General features: G+C 32.8%; 1 protein-coding gene across 1 annotated transcript in view; it reads right to left on the bottom strand.

Moving 5' to 3' along the window:
- The window catches only part of zgc:172076, a 31,219-nt gene extending 11,730 nt beyond the window's left edge, over window positions 1-19,489 (bottom strand). Inside the window, exons 1-8 of the mRNA XM_062448599.1 lie at window positions 19,320-19,489; window positions 19,065-19,111; window positions 18,264-18,462; window positions 17,236-17,390; window positions 16,832-16,964; window positions 16,334-16,490; window positions 15,689-15,812; window positions 15,331-15,520 (exon numbers count right to left, since the gene is read on the bottom strand). Of these exons, the coding sequence (XP_062304583.1) occupies window positions 15,331-15,520; window positions 15,689-15,812; window positions 16,334-16,490; window positions 16,832-16,964; window positions 17,236-17,390; window positions 18,264-18,462; window positions 19,065-19,111; window positions 19,320-19,335 (1,021 nt within the window). The 5' untranslated portion in view covers window positions 19,336-19,489. The remainder of the gene's footprint in view (window positions 1-15,330; window positions 15,521-15,688; window positions 15,813-16,333; window positions 16,491-16,831; window positions 16,965-17,235; window positions 17,391-18,263; window positions 18,463-19,064; window positions 19,112-19,319) is intronic.
- Between the last annotated feature and the right edge of the window lie 2,129 nt (window positions 19,490-21,618).

The following is a 21,618-nucleotide window of genomic DNA, read 5'->3' as shown; positions in this document are numbered from 1 at the left end:
TCAAATACACACCATATTATTCTAATAATGTCTGGCCTACATCCACAGCCTTTACTTTTTCAATAACGTTTTGAATAAAATTCAAATTAATCGCTAATCTCTGAAAGTAGCATGAAATCGTTGCTAATCTCAATATCTTTTTCAAACTTGTGTCAAAAAATCTCAAATATACACCAGATTATTCTAATATTTTCTGGCCTACTTCCACACCCTTTACTTTTTCAATAACACTTTTAAAAAAATGATAGAAAATTGCTAATCTCTGAAAATAGCATGAAATCCTTGCTAATCTCAATATATTTTTCAAACTTGTTTCAAAAAATCTCAAATACACACCAGATTATTCTAATAATGCCTGGCCTACTTCCACACCCTTTACTTTTTCAATAATAAAATAATAAAATTCCAATTAATCGCTAATCTCTGAAAATAGCATGAAATCCTCGCTAATCTCAATATCTTTTTCAAACTTGATTCTAAAAATCTCAAATATACATCAGATTATTCTAATAATGTCTGGCCTACTTCCACACCCTTTATTTTTTAAATTATGTTTTTAAAAGAATGATAGAAAATCGCTAATCTCTGAAAATAGCATGAAAAAAAAATAATCTGAAAATAGCATGAAATCCTTGCTAATCTCAATATCTTTTTCAAACTTGTTTCAAAAAATCTCAAATACACACCATATTATTCTAATAATGTCTGGCCTACATCCACAGCCTTTACTTTTTCAATAACGTTTTGAATAAAATTCAAATTAATCGCTAATCTCTGAAAGTAGCATGAAATCGTTGCTAATCTCAATATCTTTTTCAAACTTGTGTCAAAAAATCTCAAATATACACCAGATTATTCTAATAATGTCTGGCCTACTTCCACACCCTTTACGTTTTCAATAATGTTTTTAAAAGAATGATAGAAAATCGCTAATCTCTGAAAATAGCATGAAATCTTCACTAATCTCAATAATGTTTCCAGACTTGTGTCTAAAAATCTCAAATATACACCAGATTATTCTAATAATGTCTGGCCTACTTCCACACCCTTTACTTTTTCAATAAAACTTTTTAAAAAATGATAGAAAATTGCTAATCTCTGAAAATAGCATGAAATCGTTGCTAATCTCAATATCTTTTTCAAATTTGTGTCAAAAAATCTCAAATATACACCAGATTATTCTAATAATGTCTGGCCTAATTCCACACCCTTTACTTTTTCAATAAAACTTTAAAAAAATGATAGAAAATTGCTAATCTCTGAAAATAGCATGAAATCCTTGCTAATCTCAATATCTTTTTCAAACTTGTTTCAAAAAATCTCAAATACACACCAGATTATTCTAATAATGTCTGGCCTACTTCCACAACCTTTACTTTTCCAATAAAGTTTTGAATAAAATTCCAATTAATCGCTAATCTCTGAAAATAGCATGAAATCCTCGCTAATCTCAATATCTTTTTCAAACTTGTTTCAAAAAATCTCAAATACACACCAGATTATTCTAATAATGTCTGGCCTACTTCCACACCCTTTAATTTTTCAATAATGTTTTAAAAAAATGATAGAAAATTGCTAATCTCTGAAAATAGCATGAAATCCTTGCTAATCTCAATATCTTTTTCAAACTTGTTTCAAAAAATCTCAAATACACACCAGATTATTCTAATAATGTCTGGCCTACTTCCACACCCTTTACTTTTTCAATAATGTTTTTAAAAAATGATAGAAAATCGCTAATCTCTGAAAATAGCATGAAATCCTTGCTAATCTCAATATCTTTTTTAAACTTGTTTCAAAAAATCTCAAATACACACCAGATTATTCTAATAATGCCTGGCCTACTTTCACACCCTTTACTTTTTCAATAATAAAATAATAAAATTCCAATTAATCGCTAATCTCTGAAAATAGCATGAAATCCTTGCTAATCTCAATATCTTTTTCAAACTTGTTTCAAAAAATCTCAAATACACACCATATTATTCTAATAATGTCTGGCCTACATCCACAGCCTTTACTTTTTCAATAACGTTTTGAAAAAAATTCAAATTAATCGCTAATCTCTGAAAGTAGCATGAAATCGTTGCTAATCTCAATATCTTTTTCAAACTTGTGTCAAAAAATCTCAAATATACACCAGATTATTCTAATATTTTCTGGCCTACTTCCACACCCTTTACTTTTTCAATAACACTTTAAAAAAAATGATAGAAAATTGCTAATCTCTGAAAATAGCATGAAATCCTTGCTAATCTCAATATATTTTTCAAACGTGTTTCAAAAAATCTCAAATACACACCAGATTATTCTAATAATGCCTGGCCTACTTCCACACCCTTTACTTTTTCAATAATAAAATAATAAAATTCCAATTAATCGCTAATCTCTGAAAATAGCATGAAATCCTCGCTAATCTCAATATCTTTTTCAAACTTGTGTCAAAAAATCTCAAATATACACCAGATTATTCTAATAATTTCTGGCCTACTTCCACACCCTTTACCTTTTCAATAACACTTTTTAAAAAATGATAGAAAATTGCTAAACTCTGAAAATAGCATGAAATCCTTGCTAATCTCAATATCTTTTTCAAACTTGTTTCAAAAAATCTCAAATACACACCATATTATTCTAATAATGTCTGGCCTACATCCACAGCCTTTACTTTTTCAATAACGTTTTGAATAAAATTCAAATTAATCGCTAATCTCTGAAAGTAGCATGAAATCTTTGCTAATCTCAATATATTTTTCAAATTTGTGTCAAAAAATCTCAAATATACACCAGATTATTCTAATAATGTCTGGCCTAATTCCACACCCTTTACTTTTTCAATAAAACTTTTTTTTAAATGATAGAAAATTGCTAATCTCTGAAAAAAGCATGAAATCCTTGCTAATCTCAATATCTTTTTCAAACTTGTTTCAAAAAATCTCAAATACACACCAGATTATTCTAATAATGTCTGGCCTACTTCCACAACCTTTACTTTTCCAATAAAGTTTTGAATAAAATTCCAATTAATCGCTAATCTCTGAAAATAGCATGAAATCCTCGCTAATCTCAATATCTTTTTCAAACTTGTTTCAAAAAATCTCAAATACACACCAGATTATTCTAATAATGTCTGGCCTACTTCCACCCCCTTTACTTTTTCAATAACACTTTTTAAAAAATGATAGAAAATTGCTAAACTCTGAAAATAGCATGAAATCCTTGCTAATCTCAATATCTTTTTCAAACTTGTTTCAAAAAATCTCAAATACACACCATATTATTCTAATAATGTCTGGCCTACATCCACAGCCTTTACTTTTTCAATAACGTTTTGAATAAAATTCAAATTAATCGCTAATCTCTGAAAGTAGCATGAAATCGTTGCTAATCTCAATATCTTTTTCAAACTTGTGTCAAAAAATCTCAAATATACACCAGATTATTCTAATATTTTCTGGCCTACTTCCACACCCTTTACTTTTTCAATAACACTTTTAAAAAAATGATAGAAAATTGCTAATCTCTGAAAATAGCATGAAATCCTTGCTAATCTCAATATATTTTTCAAACTTGTTTCAAAAAATCTCAAATACACACCAGATTATTCTAATAATGCCTGGCCTACTTCCACACCCTTTACTTTTTCAATAATAAAATAATAAAATTCCAATTAATCGCTAATCTCTGAAAATAGCATGAAATCCTCGCTAATCTCAATATCTTTTTCAAACTTGATTCTAAAAATCTCAAATATACATCAGATTATTCTAATAATGTCTGGCCTACTTCCACACCCTTTATTTTTTAAATTATGTTTTTAAAAGAATGATAGAAAATCGCTAATCTCTGAAAATAGCATGAAAAAAAAATAATCTGAAAATAGCATGAAATCCTTGCTAATCTCAATATCTTTTTCAAACTTGTTTCAAAAAATCTCAAATACACACCATATTATTCTAATAATGTCTGGCCTACATCCACAGCCTTTACTTTTTCAATAACGTTTTGAATAAAATTCAAATTAATCGCTAATCTCTGAAAGTAGCATGAAATCGTTGCTAATCTCAATATCTTTTTCAAACTTGTGTCAAAAAATCTCAAATATACACCAGATTATTCTAATAATGTCTGGCCTACTTCCACACCCTTTACGTTTTCAATAATGTTTTTAAAAGAATGATAGAAAATCGCTAATCTCTGAAAATAGCATGAAATCTTCACTAATCTCAATAATGTTTCCAGACTTGTGTCTAAAAATCTCAAATATACACCAGATTATTCTAATAATGTCTGGCCTACTTCCACACCCTTTACTTTTTCAATAAAACTTTTTAAAAAATGATAGAAAATTGCTAATCTCTGAAAATAGCATGAAATCGTTGCTAATCTCAATATCTTTTTCAAATTTGTGTCAAAAAATCTCAAATATACACCAGATTATTCTAATAATGTCTGGCCTAATTCCACACCCTTTACTTTTTCAATAACGTTTTGAATAAAATTCAAATTAATCGCTAATCTCTGAAAGTAGCATGAAATCGTTGCTAATCTCAATATCTTTTTCAAACTTGTGTCAAAAAATCTCAAATATACACCAGATTATTCTAATAATGTCTGGCCTACTTCCACACCCTTTACGTTTTCAATAATGTTTTTAAAAGAATGATAGAAAATCGCTAATCTCTGAAAATAGCATGAAATCTTCACTAATCTCAATAATGTTTCCAGACTTGTGTCTAAAAATCTCAAATATACACCAGATTATTCTAATAATGTCTGGCCTACTTCCACACCCTTTACTTTTTCAATAAAACTTTTTAAAAAATGATAGAAAATTGCTAATCTCTGAAAATAGCATGAAATCGTTGCTAATCTCAATATCTTTTTCAAATTTGTGTCAAAAAATCTCAAATATACACCAGATTATTCTAATAATGTCTGGCCTAATTCCACACCCTTTACTTTTTCAATAAAACTTTAAAAAAATGATAGAAAATTGCTAATCTCTGAAAATAGCATGAAATCCTTGCTAATCTCAATATCTTTTTCAAACTTGTTTCAAAAAATCTCAAATACACACCAGATTATTCTAATAATGTCTGGCCTACTTCCACAACCTTTACTTTTCCAATAAAGTTTTGAATAAAATTCCAATTAATCGCTAATCTCTGAAAATAGCATGAAATCCTCGCTAATCTCAATATCTTTTTCAAACTTGTTTCAAAAAATCTCAAATACACACCAGATTATTCTAATAATGTCTGGCCTACTTCCACACCCTTTAATTTTTCAATAATGTTTTAAAAAAATGATAGAAAATTGCTAATCTCTGAAAATAGCATGAAATCCTTGCTAATCTCAATATCTTTTTCAAACTTGTTTCAAAAAATCTCAAATACACACCAGATTATTCTAATAATGTCTGGCCTACTTCCACACCCTTTACTTTTTCAATAATGTTTTTAAAAAATGATAGAAAATCGCTAATCTCTGAAAATAGCATGAAATCCTTGCTAATCTCAATATCTTTTTTAAACTTGTTTCAAAAAATCTCAAATACACACCAGATTATTCTAATAATGCCTGGCCTACTTTCACACCCTTTACTTTTTCAATAATAAAATAATAAAATTCCAATTAATCGCTAATCTCTGAAAATAGCATGAAATCCTTGCTAATCTCAATATCTTTTTCAAACTTGTTTCAAAAAATCTCAAATACACACCATATTATTCTAATAATGTCTGGCCTACATCCACAGCCTTTACTTTTTCAATAACGTTTTGAAAAAAATTCAAATTAATCGCTAATCTCTGAAAGTAGCATGAAATCGTTGCTAATCTCAATATCTTTTTCAAACTTGTGTCAAAAAATCTCAAATATACACCAGATTATTCTAATATTTTCTGGCCTACTTCCACACCCTTTACTTTTTCAATAACACTTTAAAAAAAATGATAGAAAATTGCTAATCTCTGAAAATAGCATGAAATCCTTGCTAATCTCAATATATTTTTCAAACGTGTTTCAAAAAATCTCAAATACACACCAGATTATTCTAATAATGCCTGGCCTACTTCCACACCCTTTACTTTTTCAATAATAAAATAATAAAATTCCAATTAATCGCTAATCTCTGAAAATAGCATGAAATCCTCGCTAATCTCAATATCTTTTTCAAACTTGTGTCAAAAAATCTCAAATATACACCAGATTATTCTAATAATTTCTGGCCTACTTCCACACCCTTTACCTTTTCAATAACACTTTTTAAAAAATGATAGAAAATTGCTAAACTCTGAAAATAGCATGAAATCCTTGCTAATCTCAATATCTTTTTCAAACTTGTTTCAAAAAATCTCAAATACACACCATATTATTCTAATAATGTCTGGCCTACATCCACAGCCTTTACTTTTTCAATAACGTTTTGAATAAAATTCAAATTAATCGCTAATCTCTGAAAGTAGCATGAAATCTTTGCTAATCTCAATATATTTTTCAAATTTGTGTCAAAAAATCTCAAATATACACCATATTATTCTAATAATGTCTGGCCTAATTCCACACCCTTTACTTTTTCAATAAAACTTTTTTTTAAATGATAGAAAATTGCTAATCTCTGAAAAAAGCATGAAATCCTTGCTAATCTCAATATCTTTTTCAAACTTGTTTCAAAAAATCTCAAATACACACCAGATTATTCTAATAATGTCTGGCCTACTTCCACAACCTTTACTTTTCCAATAAAGTTTTGAATAAAATTCCAATTAATCGCTAATCTCTGAAAATAGCATGAAATCCTCGCTAATCTCAATATCTTTTTCAAACTTGTTTCAAAAAATCTCAAATACACACCAGATTATTCTAATAATGTCTGGCCTACTTCCACCCCCTTTACTTTTTCAATAACACTTTTTAAAAAATGATAGAAAATTGCTAAACTCTGAAAATAGCATGAAATCCTTGCTAATCTCAATATCTTTTTCAAACTTGTTTCAAAAAATCTCAAATACACACCATATTATTCTAATAATGTCTGGCCTACATCCACAGCCTTTACTTTTTCAATAACGTTTTGAATAAAATTCAAATTAATCGCTAATCTCTGAAAGTAGCATGAAATCGTTGCTAATCTCAATATCTTTTTCAAACTTGTGTCAAAAAATCTCAAATATACACCAGATTATTCTAATATTTTCTGGCCTACTTCCACACCCTTTACTTTTTCAATAACACTTTTAAAAAAATGATAGAAAATTGCTAATCTCTGAAAATAGCATGAAATCCTTGCTAATCTCAATATATTTTTCAAACTTGTTTCAAAAAATCTCAAATACACACCAGATTATTCTAATAATGCCTGGCCTACTTCCACACCCTTTACTTTTTCAATAATAAAATTATAAAATTCCAATTAATCGCTAATCTCTGAAAATAGCATGAAATCCTCGCTAATCTCAATATCTTTTTCAAACTTGATTCTAAAAATCTCAAATATACATCAGATTATTCTAATAATGTCTGGCCTACTTCCACACCCTTTATTTTTTAAATTATGTTTTTAAAAGAATGATAGAAAATCGCTAATCTCTGAAAATAGCATGAAAAAAAAATAATCTGAAAATAGCATGAAATCCTTGCTAATCTCAATATCTTTTTCAAACTTGTTTCAAAAAATCTCAAATACACACCATATTATTCTAATAATGTCTGGCCTACATCCACAGCCTTTACTTTTTCAATAACGTTTTGAATAAAATTCAAATTAATCGCTAATCTCTGAAAGTAGCATGAAATCGTTGCTAATCTCAATATCTTTTTCAAACTTGTGTCAAAAAATCTCAAATATACACCAGATTATTCTAATAATGTCTGGCCTACTTCCACACCCTTTACGTTTTCAATAATGTTTTTAAAAGAATGATAGAAAATCGCTAATCTCTGAAAATAGCATGAAATCTTCACTAATCTCAATAATTTTTCCAGACTTGTGTCTAAAAATCTCAAATATACACCATATTATTCTAATAATGTCTGGCCTACTTCCACACCCTTTACTTTTTCAATAAAACTTTTTAAAAAATGATAGAAAATTGCTAATCTCTGAAAATAGCATGAAATCCTTGCTAATCTCAATATCTTTTTCAAACTTGTTTCAAAAAATCTCAAATACACACCATATTATTCTAATAATGTCTGGCCTACATCCACAGCCTTTACTTTTTCAATAACGTTTTGAATAAAATTCAAATTAATCGCTAATCTCTGAAAGTAGCATGAAATCGTTGCTAATCTCAATATCTTTTTCAAACTTGTGTCAAAAAATCTCAAATATACACCAGATTATTCTAATAATGTCTGGCCTACTTCCACACCCTTTACGTTTTCAATAATGTTTTTAAAAGAATGATAGAAAATCGCTAATCTCTGAAAATAGCATGAAATCTTCACTAATCTCAATAATGTTTCCAGACTTGTGTCTAAAAATCTCAAATATACACCAGATTATTCTAATAATGTCTGGCCTACTTCCACACCCTTTACTTTTTCAATAAAACTTTTTAAAAAATGATAGAAAATTGCTAATCTCTGAAAATAGCATGAAATCGTTGCTAATCTCAATATCTTTTTCAAATTTGTGTCAAAAAATCTCAAATATACACCAGATTATTCTAATAATGTCTGGCCTAATTCCACACCCTTTACTTTTTCAATAAAACTTTAAAAAAATGATAGAAAATTGCTAATCTCTGAAAATAGCATGAAATCCTTGCTAATCTCAATATCTTTTTCAAACTTGTTTCAAAAAATCTCAAATACACACCAGATTATTCTAATAATGTCTGGCCTACTTCCACAACCTTTACTTTTCCAATAAAGTTTTGAATAAAATTCCAATTAATCGCTAATCTCTGAAAATAGCATGAAATCCTCGCTAATCTCAATATCTTTTTCAAACTTGTTTCAAAAAATCTCAAATACACACCAGATTATTCTAATAATGTCTGGCCTACTTCCACACCCTTTAATTTTTCAATAATGTTTTAAAAAAATGATAGAAAATTGCTAATCTCTGAAAATAGCATGAAATCCTTGCTAATCTCAATATCTTTTTCAAACTTGTTTCAAAAAATCTCAAATACACACCAGATTATTCTAATAATGTCTGGCCTACTTCCACACCCTTTACTTTTTCAATAATGTTTTTAAAAAATGATAGAAAATCGCTAATCTCTGAAAATAGCATGAAATCCTTGCTAATCTCAATATCTTTTTTAAACTTGTTTCAAAAAATCTCAAATACACACCAGATTATTCTAATAATGCCTGGCCTACTTCCACACCCTTTACTTTTTCAATAATAAAATAATAAAATTCCAATTAATCGCTAATCTATGAAAATAGCATGAAATCCTCGCTAATTTTATAGAAGACGAGTAATCATTTCATACAAGAAGACAGGATCACATCCACCACAACAGTTCCATTGACAGTCTCAGCTGTCAAGTCTTAGGTAAAACACTTTATAAGTAAGGAATATTTTGAATCCAGTCAGTACTGGGAGAGAGAGAGAGAGAGAGAGAGAGAGAGAGAGAGAGAGAGAGAGAGAGAGAGAGAGAGAGAGAGAGAGAGAGGGGGAGAGAGAGAGAGAGGTGTATGTGTAAGATTACTCTGATGTAACCCCACGACACACCCCATCACATGGAGTGTCTGCCTGTCAGAAAAATTGAAGATGTAACTTTTTTATTCTGTATAAAATGATACTGTGTGTGTTCAGCATTCCTTGTGTGCAAAGAGAGGCCTACCCCCAAATCTGAACTCTGGGTACACACACAATACCCTTATCTTGGGCTGAGGACTAAGGGGGGGTTTGTTTGTTTTAAAGAGATACTGTTTGACAAGGGCTAGATGGAGACGCAAACTCTGGTGACCATTTGCTTGACACCTATATGGTGTTAAGCAAATGAGTTTTTACGACACCTGAACCAGAGATTCAACTAGGGTTGATGACGCAAACACACACACGCGCGCGCCAGGTCTATGCAAGGGAGCCAATGAAAGAAGAGTGTGGAAGAAATTGTCAAGGGAGTCAAGTGGCTGAGCGGTTAGGGAATCGGGCTAGTAATCAGAATGTTGCTGGTTCGATTCCTGGCTGTGCCAAATGACGTTGTGTCCTTGGGCAAGGCACTTCACCCTACTTGCCTCGGGGGAATGGCCCTGTACTCACTGTAAATCGCTCTGGATAAGAGCGTATGCTAAATGACTAAATGTATGTCTCCACTGGAACTGGATGACTATCAGTTTAGTCTAGAAATGTGTAACTACAAAGCAACCAGATGATTAGAGAGTCTCTACATACTTTAAAAACAATAAAGACCAGGCTAAACATACAGTGATAATGGCAACATTTCTCCCTCTGGCATGAAGGTCAGACTACAGTATTACAAATTGCATAGTCCCTTGCATAGCTTGTAATTAGAAAGTATAACTAGTCTTTTGAAATTGGATGATGTTAATCCCATAGTAATGAACAGTTTTGCTATGTCTTAAACACAGTTTTTATTCAGTGAATAGTTTTTGGAATAATCCTTTGACGTCTGAATGAACAACAAATGCTACTCTCATTAATACTCTTCTACTTGACATTATATAGATTGCATGCTCTGAATGCATGAGGTGGTATCATGCAGAGTGCTTGGACATGACCCACAGAGAGTTCAAATGATATTGAGATTAGCGAGGATTTCATGCTATTTTCAGAGATTAGCGATTAATTGGAATTTTATTCAAAACTTTATTGGAAAAGTAAAGGTTGTGGAATTAGTCCAGACAATATTAGAATAATCTGGTGTGTATTTGAGATGTTTTGAAACAAGTTTGAAAAATATATTGAGATTAGCAAGGATTTCATGCTATTTTCAGAGATTAGCAATTTTCGATCATTTAAAAAAAAGTTTTATTGAAAAAGTAAAGGGTGTGGAAGTAGGCCAGACATTATTAGAATAATCTGGTGTATATTTGAGATTTTTTGGCACAAATTTGAAAAAGATATTGAGATTAGCAACGATTTCATGCTATTTTCAGAGATTAGCGATTTTCTATCATTCTTTTAAAAACATAATTTAAAAAGTAAAGGGTGTGGAAGTAGGCCAGACATTATTAGAATAATATGGTGTATATTTGAGATTTTTAGAAAAGAGTTTGAAAAAGATATTGAGATTAGCAAGGATTTCATGCTATTTTCAGAGATTAGCGATTTTCTATCATTTTTTTAAAACATTATTGAAAACTTAAAGGGTGTGGAAGTAGGCCAGACATTATTAGAATCATCTGGTGTGTATTTGAGATTTTTTGAAACAAGTTTGAAAAATATATTGAGATTAGCAAGGATGTCATGCTATTTTCAGAGATTAGCAATTTTCTATCATTTTTTAAAAACATTATTGAAAAATTAAAGGGTGTGGAAGTAGGCCAGACATTATTATAATAATCTGGTGTGTATTTGAGATTTTTGAAACAAATTTGAAAAATATATTGAGATTAGCGAGGATTTCATGTTATTTTCAGAGATTAGCGATTAATTGGAATTTTATTCAAAACTTTATTGAAAAAGTAAAGGGTGTGGAAGTAGGCCAGACATTATTAGAATAATCTGGTGTATATTTGAGATTTTTTGACACAAATTTGAAAAAGATTCTGAGATTAGCAACGATTTCATGCTATTTTCAGAGATTAGCGATTTTCTATCATTTTTTAAAAACATTATTGAAAAATTAAAGGGTGTGGAAGTAGGCCAGACATTATTATAATAATATGGTGTATATTGGAGATTTTTTGACACAAGTTTGAAAAAGATAGAGATTAGCGAGGATTTCATGCTATTTTCAGAGATTAGCAATTTTCTATCATTTTTTTAAAACATTATTGAAAAATTAAAGGGTGTGGAAGTAGGCCAGACATTATTATAATAATCTGGTGTGTATTTGAGATTTTTTAAACAAGTTTGAAAAATATATTGAGATTAGCGAGGATTTCATGCTATTTTCAGAGATTAGCGATTAATTGGAATTTTATTCAAAACTTTATTGGAAAAGTAAAGGTTGTGGAAGTAGGCCAGACATTAGTAGAATAATATGGTGTGTATTTGAGATTTTTTGAAACAAGTTTGAAAAAGATATTGAGATTAGCAAGGATTTCATGCTATTTTCAGAGATTAGCAATTTTTGATCATTTTTTAAAAAGTTTTATTGAAAAAGTAAAGGGTGTGGAAGTAGGCCAGACATTATTAGAATAATCTGGTGTATATTTGAGATTTTTTGGCACAAATTTGAAAAAGATATTGAGATTAGCAACGATTTCATGCTATTTTCAGAGATTAGCGATTTTCTATCATTCTTTTAAAAACATAATTTAAAAAGTAAAGGGTGTGGAAGTAGGCCAGACATTATTAGAATAATATGGTGTATATTTGAGATTTTTAGAAAAGAGTTTGAAAAAGATATTGAGATTAGCAAGGATTTCATGCTATTTTCAGAGATTAGCGATTTTCTATCATTTTTTTAAAACATTATTGAAAACTTAAAGGGTGTGGAAGTAGGCCAGACATTATTAGAATAATCTGGTGTATATTTGAGATTTTTTGACACAAATTTGAAAAAGATTCTGAGATTAGCAACGATTTCATGCTATTTTCAGAGATTAGCGATTTTCTATCATTTTTTAAAAACATTATTGAAAAATTAAAGGGTGTGGAAGTAGGCCAGACATTATTATAATAATATGGTTTATATTGGAGATTTTTTGACACAAGTTTGAAAAAGATAGAGATTAGCGAGGATTTCATGCTATTTTCAGAGATTAGCAATTTTCTATCATTTTTTAAAAACATTATTGAAAAATTAAAGGGTGTGGAAGTAGGCCAGACATTATTATAATAATCTGGTGTGTATTTGAGATTTTTTAAACAAGTTTGAAAAATATATTGAGATTAGCGAGGATTTCATGCTATTTTCAGAGATTAGCGATTAATTGGAATTTTATTCAAAACTTTATTGGAAAAGTAAAGGTTGTGGAAGTAGGCCAGACATTAGTAGAATAATATGGTGTGTATTTGAGATTTTTTGAAACAAGTTTGAAAAAGATATTGAGATTAGCAAGGATTTCATGCTATTTTCAGAGATTAGCGATTTTCTATCATTTTTTTAAAACATTATTGAAAACTTAAAGGGTGTGGAAGTAGGCCAGACATTATTAGAATCATCTGGTGTGTATTTGAGATTTTTTGAAACAAGTTTGAAAAATATATTGAGATTAGCAAGGATGTCATGCTATTTTCAGAGATTAGCAATTTTCTATCATTTTTTAAAAACATTATTGAAAAATTAAAGGGTGTGGAAGTAGGCCAGACATTATTATAATAATCTGGTGTGTATTTGAGATTTTTGAAACAAATTTGAAAAATATATTGAGATTAGCGAGGATTTCATGCTATTTTCAGAGATTAGCGATTAATTGGAATTTTATTCAAAACTTTATTGAAAAAGTAAAGGGTGTGGAAGTAGGCCAGACATTATTAGAATAATCTGGTGTATATTTGAGATTTTTTGACACAAATTTGAAAAAGATTCTGAGATTAGCAACGATTTCATGCTATTTTCAGAGATTAGCGATTTTCTATCATTTTTTAAAAACATTATTGAAAAATTAAAGGTTGTGGAAGTAGGCCAGACATTATTATAATAATATGGTGTATATTGGAGATTTTTTGACACAAGTTTGAAAAAGATAGAGATTAGCGAGGATTTCATGCTATTTTCAGAGATTAGCAATTTTCTATCATTTTTTAAAAACATTATTGAAAAATTAAAGGGTGTGGAAGTAGGCCAGACATTATTATAATAATCTGGTGTGTATTTGAGATTTTTTAAACAAGTTTGAAAAATATATTGAGATTAGCGAGGATTTCATGCTATTTTCAGAGATTAGCGATTAATTGGAATTTTATTCAAAACTTTATTGGAAAAGTAAAGGTTGTGGAAGTAGGCCAGACATTAGTAGAATAATATGGTGTGTATTTGAGATTTTTTGAAACAAGTTTGAAAAAGATATTGAGATTAGCAAGGATTTCATGCTATTTTCAGAGATTAGCAATTTTTGATCATTTTTTAAAAAGTTTTATTGAAAAAGTAAAGGGGTGGAAGTAGGCCAGACATTATTAGAATAATCTGGTGTATATTTGAGATTTTTTGACACAAATTTGAAAAATATATTGAGATTAGCAACGATTTCATGCTATTTTCAGAGATTAGCGATTTTCTATCATTTTTTAAAAACATTATTGAAAAATTAAAGGGTGTGGAAGTAGGCCAGACATTATTAGAATAATATGGTGTATATTTGAGATTTTTTGACACAAGTTTGAAAAAGATATTGAGATTAGCAAGGATTTCATGCTATTTTCAGAGATTAGCAATTTTCTATCATTTTTTAAAAAGTTTTATTGAAAAAGTAAAGGCTGTAGAAGTAGGACAGACATTATTAGAATAATCTGGTGTATATTTGAGATTTTTTGACACAAATTTGAAAAAGATATTGAGATTATCAAGGATTTCATGCTTTTTTCAGAGATTAGCGATTTTCTATCATTTAAAAAAAAGTTTTATTGAAAAAGTAAAGGGAGTGGAAGTAGGCCAGACATTATTAGAATAATCTGGTGTATATTTGAGATTTATTGACACAAATTTGAAAAAGATATTGAGATTAGTGAAGATTTCATGCTATTTTCAGAGATTAGCGATTTTCTATCATTCTTTTAAAAACATTATTAATAAAAATTAAAGGCTGTTGAAGTATACCAGACATTGTTGGAATACTCTGCGGTTTGTTTGAGGTTTTATAGTCATAAAATCATTATAAAAGTCATCATTTTTCAAAATTGTATGGGTAATTTTCACCCGGACCCTAACTCGACTGCAAAGAAGCGTCTTCTGAATGTGAGACGAATGTCGAATGTCGAATATGAAACTAACTTCACCTCGGTTGAAAAGCCTAGCATAATGCAACTCAAATGTCAGTTCGACCTTTAGCTACAAATAGGGAGGTTGGTTGCTTGAGTGACCCTAGGAAATGCCACTGACAATGTGTCAAAGTTAATCTAGAAATATATGAATGAAAAAAGGACTCGATCATTGAATACAAACAAAACCCTTTCTATTAGGAAAACGGCCCAACCATTACCTCATTCATCAGTCATTCTGAACAAGGACAAATCTGCACGATTTCCATACCAGATATTGGTTACAGTATGTGCCTGTATGGCTGCATTACCTGTGTTCTCCATACGGAGGCGCAGTCTCTTGAGGACATCCTGTAGACGGTTGTGCGTGAAGAGGTGGGGTAGCCGCACACGGACGCTGGCTCTCAGCCCAGTCCCCACATCAGCCGGGGAGCTGACCACCCAGCCCAGGTGCTGTTTCCAGATGAATGGGTGCCTCAGCTTCTTGTACAACGCTTCAAGCTGGAGAACCAAGGGAAGTCACAGCCCAGGACACATCTTACAGGCCCGCGTCACAGCATTATCTCCAAACTACTTTGAAGTTTGGAGATAATGCTTATACTTTCTCTAGTTCCAGAACCATTCGCTCTATGGTTGAGAGAGCGGCTACTAACCACTCAGGGTACCAACCTTGAGGATGTTGATGCAAATGCATTTGAATGCGTCTGCAATGTTGGCATCACTCCGCATGGTCACTAACTTGATGTGCTCTTCCATGTTAATCCATATCCCCAGACTACAGTCTTTACTGACCCTGTGTAAATACAATGCCATCATTTGGACAATTCATTGACAGCTCTCAGGTGAAACGGAAAAGTAAATAGAAAGCGGAATGCATACAAATCAATGTGTATCTAATAAAGGAATGGTTGACTATTGCCGGTATGGTGTCAGCAAAATATTCTGAAATCACTATGGTTACAAAGGTTATCTAACTTTTAGTAGAGTTTGGTGAGTATGGGATTCATTGTTTGGGGTCTTATTAATTCCTCCAAACCCTAACTAATATTATAATCCTGAGTGCATATACCAGTAGAATATCTGTTTTAGAGTCAATTTGGACATTTGGGGTAGTTAAGTTGATGTGTATATGTATGTATGCCTATACAGTATGTAATGTTAAAAAGGGATTGGTAAATAATCACAGTTGAAAGCTAGAAAAATGCACCTGTACCAGTTTTTGAGAGTGTCTGAATGAATGTAAATACAGTTATTTGTTGTAATAGCAAAAACAACATATGACTATTAGATTTAGGTCCAGAACACTCAACTGACCAGACGGCTCTAGAGTCTGGCCAGTCACGGGCCACACCAGTCCTGAACTGGGAGGAAGAGGGGGCGTCTACAATCAGTCCCATTTCCTCTTGATCCTCTGTCAGTTTCTCCATTGAATACAGCTTCCCTGGGAACTCTTCTGATAGTTGTTCTAAAGCTGGAGGAAGAAAAGTTGACTAAATGATACAAGACATGTTTAATTAGATTAAATCTACATAAATCAATCAACACATTTTTTTTTTGCAAGTTATCTGTCATTGACAGACACTCCCATAGTTCCTATATTACAATGGTTTTACCTTTTGCCTAAGCCAGTGGTTCTCAACCCTGGTCTTCAGGGACCCCCTGTCCTGCATGTTTTATGTTTCCCTGATCAAACAGACCTGATTCAAATTAATGGTCGACATCTAAAACCTGCAGGGCAGAGGGGGTCCCTGAGGACTATGGTTGAGAACTACTGTCCTAAGCAAAGGTTATTGGCACGAGATTATGCAGTACCTTTTTTTGCCAGTGTGAGGAGCTTTCTACGTTCTCCACGACTGCAGTGTGTAGGGAAGCAAAAGTCGTCCACACAGCGTGCCACAGACACCTCGCAGCTTATAGCGTAGTCTCCATCAAAATCATCACCTCCCTAAATACAAATACAAATGTATCTGCTGTTTGTACTGCTGTAAGGTTATTGTCACAAGTGAGCAATGAAATAAGGATGGTCAAGTGACTTGGGTGAGATGGTACAATTGGAAACTTTTAGGTCGTTATTTGATGATATTCAGTGAATAATAAATATCTAGTGCACACTCTTGCAATGTTTATAAAGCATGTTTACATCATGTTATATTAATGCAGTAGAGATGTGAAGAATTGCAGATTCTCTGCTGGAGATGTAAGACTGACCAGTCTACCTTTAAATTGTCGTGATTGAAGTCACTCTCCTGTGACTTGCTCATCTTGTGGTCGTGGTAGGCTTCAATGATGCGGTCAAAAAAGTCACAGAAGAGAATGTAGGACTGTGCGTCCCCAGCCAGACATCCAACCGATTTAGGACCTGTTATGTCATCTGTGGGACAAAAAAACACACACAAAAACTGTCAATAAATGTAATAACAAACATGACATAACACTTAGTCCTCTGCCTTAAGTGTTTGTGGACAAAGAAAATGATAGGGCAGTTGTGATAATCACAGTAGATTACAGTTGTGTCTGGGTGTATTTTGGAATTAGTTCCAACAAGCAGCCATTGTTATCACCTGTTTTTATGATGCTACTGAGAATAGCTGAGTGTGGATTTAGTTTCTGAAATTCATCCAACCACAGGAGGCTCATTCGCAGCCGTGGTGAGCCCATGTGTGTATTCACACAATGTAGCCTACTGTAGGACTCGTTCTGCTGAATCACTAAACCAATCCAATAACTGGCTTTAACCTAAAGTCCTGGAACCAAGATCTCTGTGTGTATGCTGGTGTCCCACCAGGTTCTCAATAGGATCTGGAAGAGAACTGCAGCAATGCGGATGTAACAGAAGTGTCCCCAGTTTCCACCCGCTTTAAAACAAAGTGCCTTTCTCTTTTCACAACTCGCCATCTAGACTGACTTGAAATATTTGCCTATCTGTGTGTCAACTACCCTCCAAAAAATAAAAGTCAAATCCTAAAATTCAAGTCCAAATATGAAAAGAAAGTTACATTTAAATGCTATGGCTGTCTTTAAAGGATAGCCTAAATAGTTGACTTTAAATTTAGCTCAGTATCATTACTACCTGAAATATGGTATAGTTATACATTCCACTATGTTTGAAATAAACTTCACATAGGACTCATAATTCACTCTTGGATTGGAAATGGATACTATCTCCACTGGGACCCTCACCCCGCTCTAGCTCCCTGACTCCACAGGAATTTAGCAACAAAGTGTTTTCTACAGATTACATCACCTGGCTCTTCAAGGCCTGGCCGTATGATATCATCAAAGATGACCCCGCTCTGAGTGGCACGGTGGTACTGGCGGGCATACATCTTTAATGTCAGGAAACGTCCCATGAACGTATGGTTCCCCCTTAGGTAGGGGAACTCCTCTTCGGGGGAGCCCCTCTTCAGGTTGAAAAGGGACATGGGATCTGTGGGGACCAGGCTCTGGTCGCGCAGGAAGCCATCAAATAGGAAATATGTTATGCTTGTGTCCTAAATGATTTTTTGTTCATATTTGGAAAATGATCTGACAGTATACTTGGCATCATCTTCCAAGTGTAAACATTTATATTTGAAAGTCAACCTTACAGCTCTACCTTCCTACAATATAGAAGCCATGCTTTGCAGAGCAGCTATATTGATTATACCATTTTTGCAGGCTAGTTTTTGCCCATACTCAAGATGCAGTGTAGGAATTAGGAACATGATTGTGTCTATCGGGTGCACAGCAAATCAAACTTAGATGAACAAAATAAAGTTTCAAAACCTAGAAAATGTTGCATGTATGAAATGTAATTCACTTTACTGATTGACTCAAATGAATATAGAGTTTATTGTTGGCCACATGACGACTCTTTGCCTGGTTGTTGGCACAGCTGTTTGAAAACACACAAAGAATCCCAAGGCTGCATTGGTTCAATCCACATAGCTTAGTTCCCTGCTGTCGCTCTGCTCAATCGGAACAGACTATGAATCCCTTTAAGGCAGTATACATGCACTACTGTGTTAGATGTGATCATAAAATCATATTGTCTTAAAAGCATTACCTCGAGAACCGGCCTGTATTTAGCTTCCTGAGGGAATACGATGGGGGCTGTAATGAGAGGTTTAACATCAGGGATGCTCAGTACTACTGTCATGTTTCATTATTAATTCAATGATTACAGTTTAAACAAAAAAAAATTAAAATAGAAATACACTGTTAGATTTTTGTCCAATTGTTAAGTTGTCCAGAGAAGTTATATCATACTTTCATGTTAACATTGAGACAGCATTCATGCCTTAAAACAGCTAGTACTTACGTTTGATTTTCCACATCTTTCCGAGTCAAACGTTTTGGTGGCTTGTGGGATCTGTCGTGGGGCCCTGTGAGGCGTTGGTGAGAGTTCAACAGCTTCAGGTTTTTCTCTCAACACTAAACAAAAGAGCTAAGAATAGCCGTGGAGTCTCGTCATCCGGAGTTCACTGTCCAACTCCCACCTGACCCGTTCATCTCTACAAAGTGGGGTGGCAGTCGCCGGTGTCATATTGCCTGGCCATTACAATGTCAAATCTTTTTATAACTCAATGTAAATTAGCACTGTGAGTGGGTGGGTTTGCACAAAAACAGGAAGACTTTGGTAATGTACACCATACAGTAGCACTGAGAAAAATGGATTGTACATTATGATGGTGGCCACTCAAAATGAAACCAAAATGAAAATAATAATAAAAATAAAAACTTAAAGATGGTGTGGGCAATGTTGTTGAGAAGCTATTTTTGTCAAATTTGCCTAAATAAACTTCACATCTTAATAGCAACCAATACATCTAAAGGTTTGACAGTATTAAATCAATCCGACATCTGTGGACAAATCAAATCAAAAACCCGATGTAGGGGGTTAAATATTGGCCAAACAACCCCTATGGTTTAAAGGAAGATGGGAAACTGAACAGTGTATTGGCATGAACCAAATAATGCCAATACAAATAGAATTATAGTTATTGACTCTATGGGTTAAATCAGAGCAAGAATGGTCAAAGTAAGGTTAAAATGAAATACGCATTTAATAACATTGCAAATGAATGAAATCAATTAGAAGGCAAACATGTTACAAAATGAAGGCTTTAAATCTTACCTACTCTACCATGATAATTTTAAATCAGAGAGAAAGCAAGAAGTGAGCAAGGAGTAGGAGTACAAGGGAGAACTGAGGAGAAAGTCTCAGGAGTTCAAGAATCCACAGAACAATGCTTCACATTTCCCTTTATACACAAGGACAACCAATCAGACCACTTATTGACCCTTACTTATCAACATATGACTAGTAAGGCTACAGTAAATAAACACAATGGGGTGTGAGAGCCATCAAGTACAGTCCGTCCAGAAATTCCAGACTTTAGCATATGAGAGGTGGGGGCAGATTGACACCCACCCTTACAATGACAAATCATTAAAGATGCTGTAAAGCAAATTCCATGAATTGCTTCTCAGTATATTATATACATTTACATTTAGTCATTTAGCAGACGCTCTTATCCAGAGCGACTTACAGTAAGTACAGGGACATTCCCCCGAGGCAAGTAGGGTGAAGTGCCTTGCCCAAGGACACAACGTCATGTGGCACAGACGGGAATCGAACTGGCAACCTTCAGATTACTAGCCCGCTTCCCTAACCTTTTTTTTCTACAAGGAACACCTGACAGAATGTGGTATTGATGCGGAAGACGCCTCAGTGTACTAGGCAGTTTTCATCTGCTTTTTCAACAGACTGTTTAGAGTACCTCACCGTATTCTATGTGTTCTTGACCTATAATGACAAGAAAAAATTTACTTTCCAATGATGTAAACATCTAGCCAGAATCATTCCCTATTGTCTTTTTATATAAGAGTGCAGTGGATACAGCTTTACAGAGCCGAGAATGATTTGTTCCTTTGCTTCCTTCTGGGGTTGTCCACAGAGGAACAATTCAACTCTTCTTGCAGGTCTGCTGAAGCAGGGGTTTCAGATGTCCCAGAAACCAATCAGGAAACAGTCAAGTTCATCCAGAAAATGATTGGGAAGAAACAAGGACTTGATGCATTTGACTTGAGGAAATACTCTGAATCAGATAAGGATCTTTGAGTGCTGCCTGTGGTCGAGGCTTCCAGAACAGCTCTGTGAGTATTTGCTTCATATTTGCAATAAAAAATTTGGTAGATACCTATATTTCAACTCAATACCTGCACAGAGTGTAACTGTTGCGTGCATGTATGTGCTTGGGTTGATGTCTGTTATTGAGTGATGTAGATTTCATTAGTGAGTAGCCTATATTGTCCCAGAAGGACTGATTGTGACCTCACTGAGATGTATTGCGAGCCTCTGGCCTCAACTCTACACTCAAAACACCTGTAGTTTGATAGGGCAGGACCTGAGCATCAATACACCACTCAGTAATCTCCTCTGTTAACTAGAGAAGGTAAGAAATTAAATGTATGTGCTTAAGTGTGTGCTTTAGCCAGTGTGATAATGTCATTGTAATTGTGTGGCAGTGTGTTATTTGATTTATATGTGCCACAATGGTCATTGAAGCAGATTAAATCTGTAACCATATTAAAGGAGCGCACAAATGGTCAATGTT

The sequence above is a fragment of the Osmerus eperlanus genome, chromosome 22 (assembly GCF_963692335.1).
Source record: "Osmerus eperlanus chromosome 22, fOsmEpe2.1, whole genome shotgun sequence".
NCBI classification, from domain to species: domain Eukaryota; kingdom Metazoa; phylum Chordata; class Actinopteri; order Osmeriformes; family Osmeridae; genus Osmerus; species Osmerus eperlanus.
Note: the sequence above shows the minus strand (reverse complement) of the source record. Positions and strands in the feature narration are given on the sequence as shown.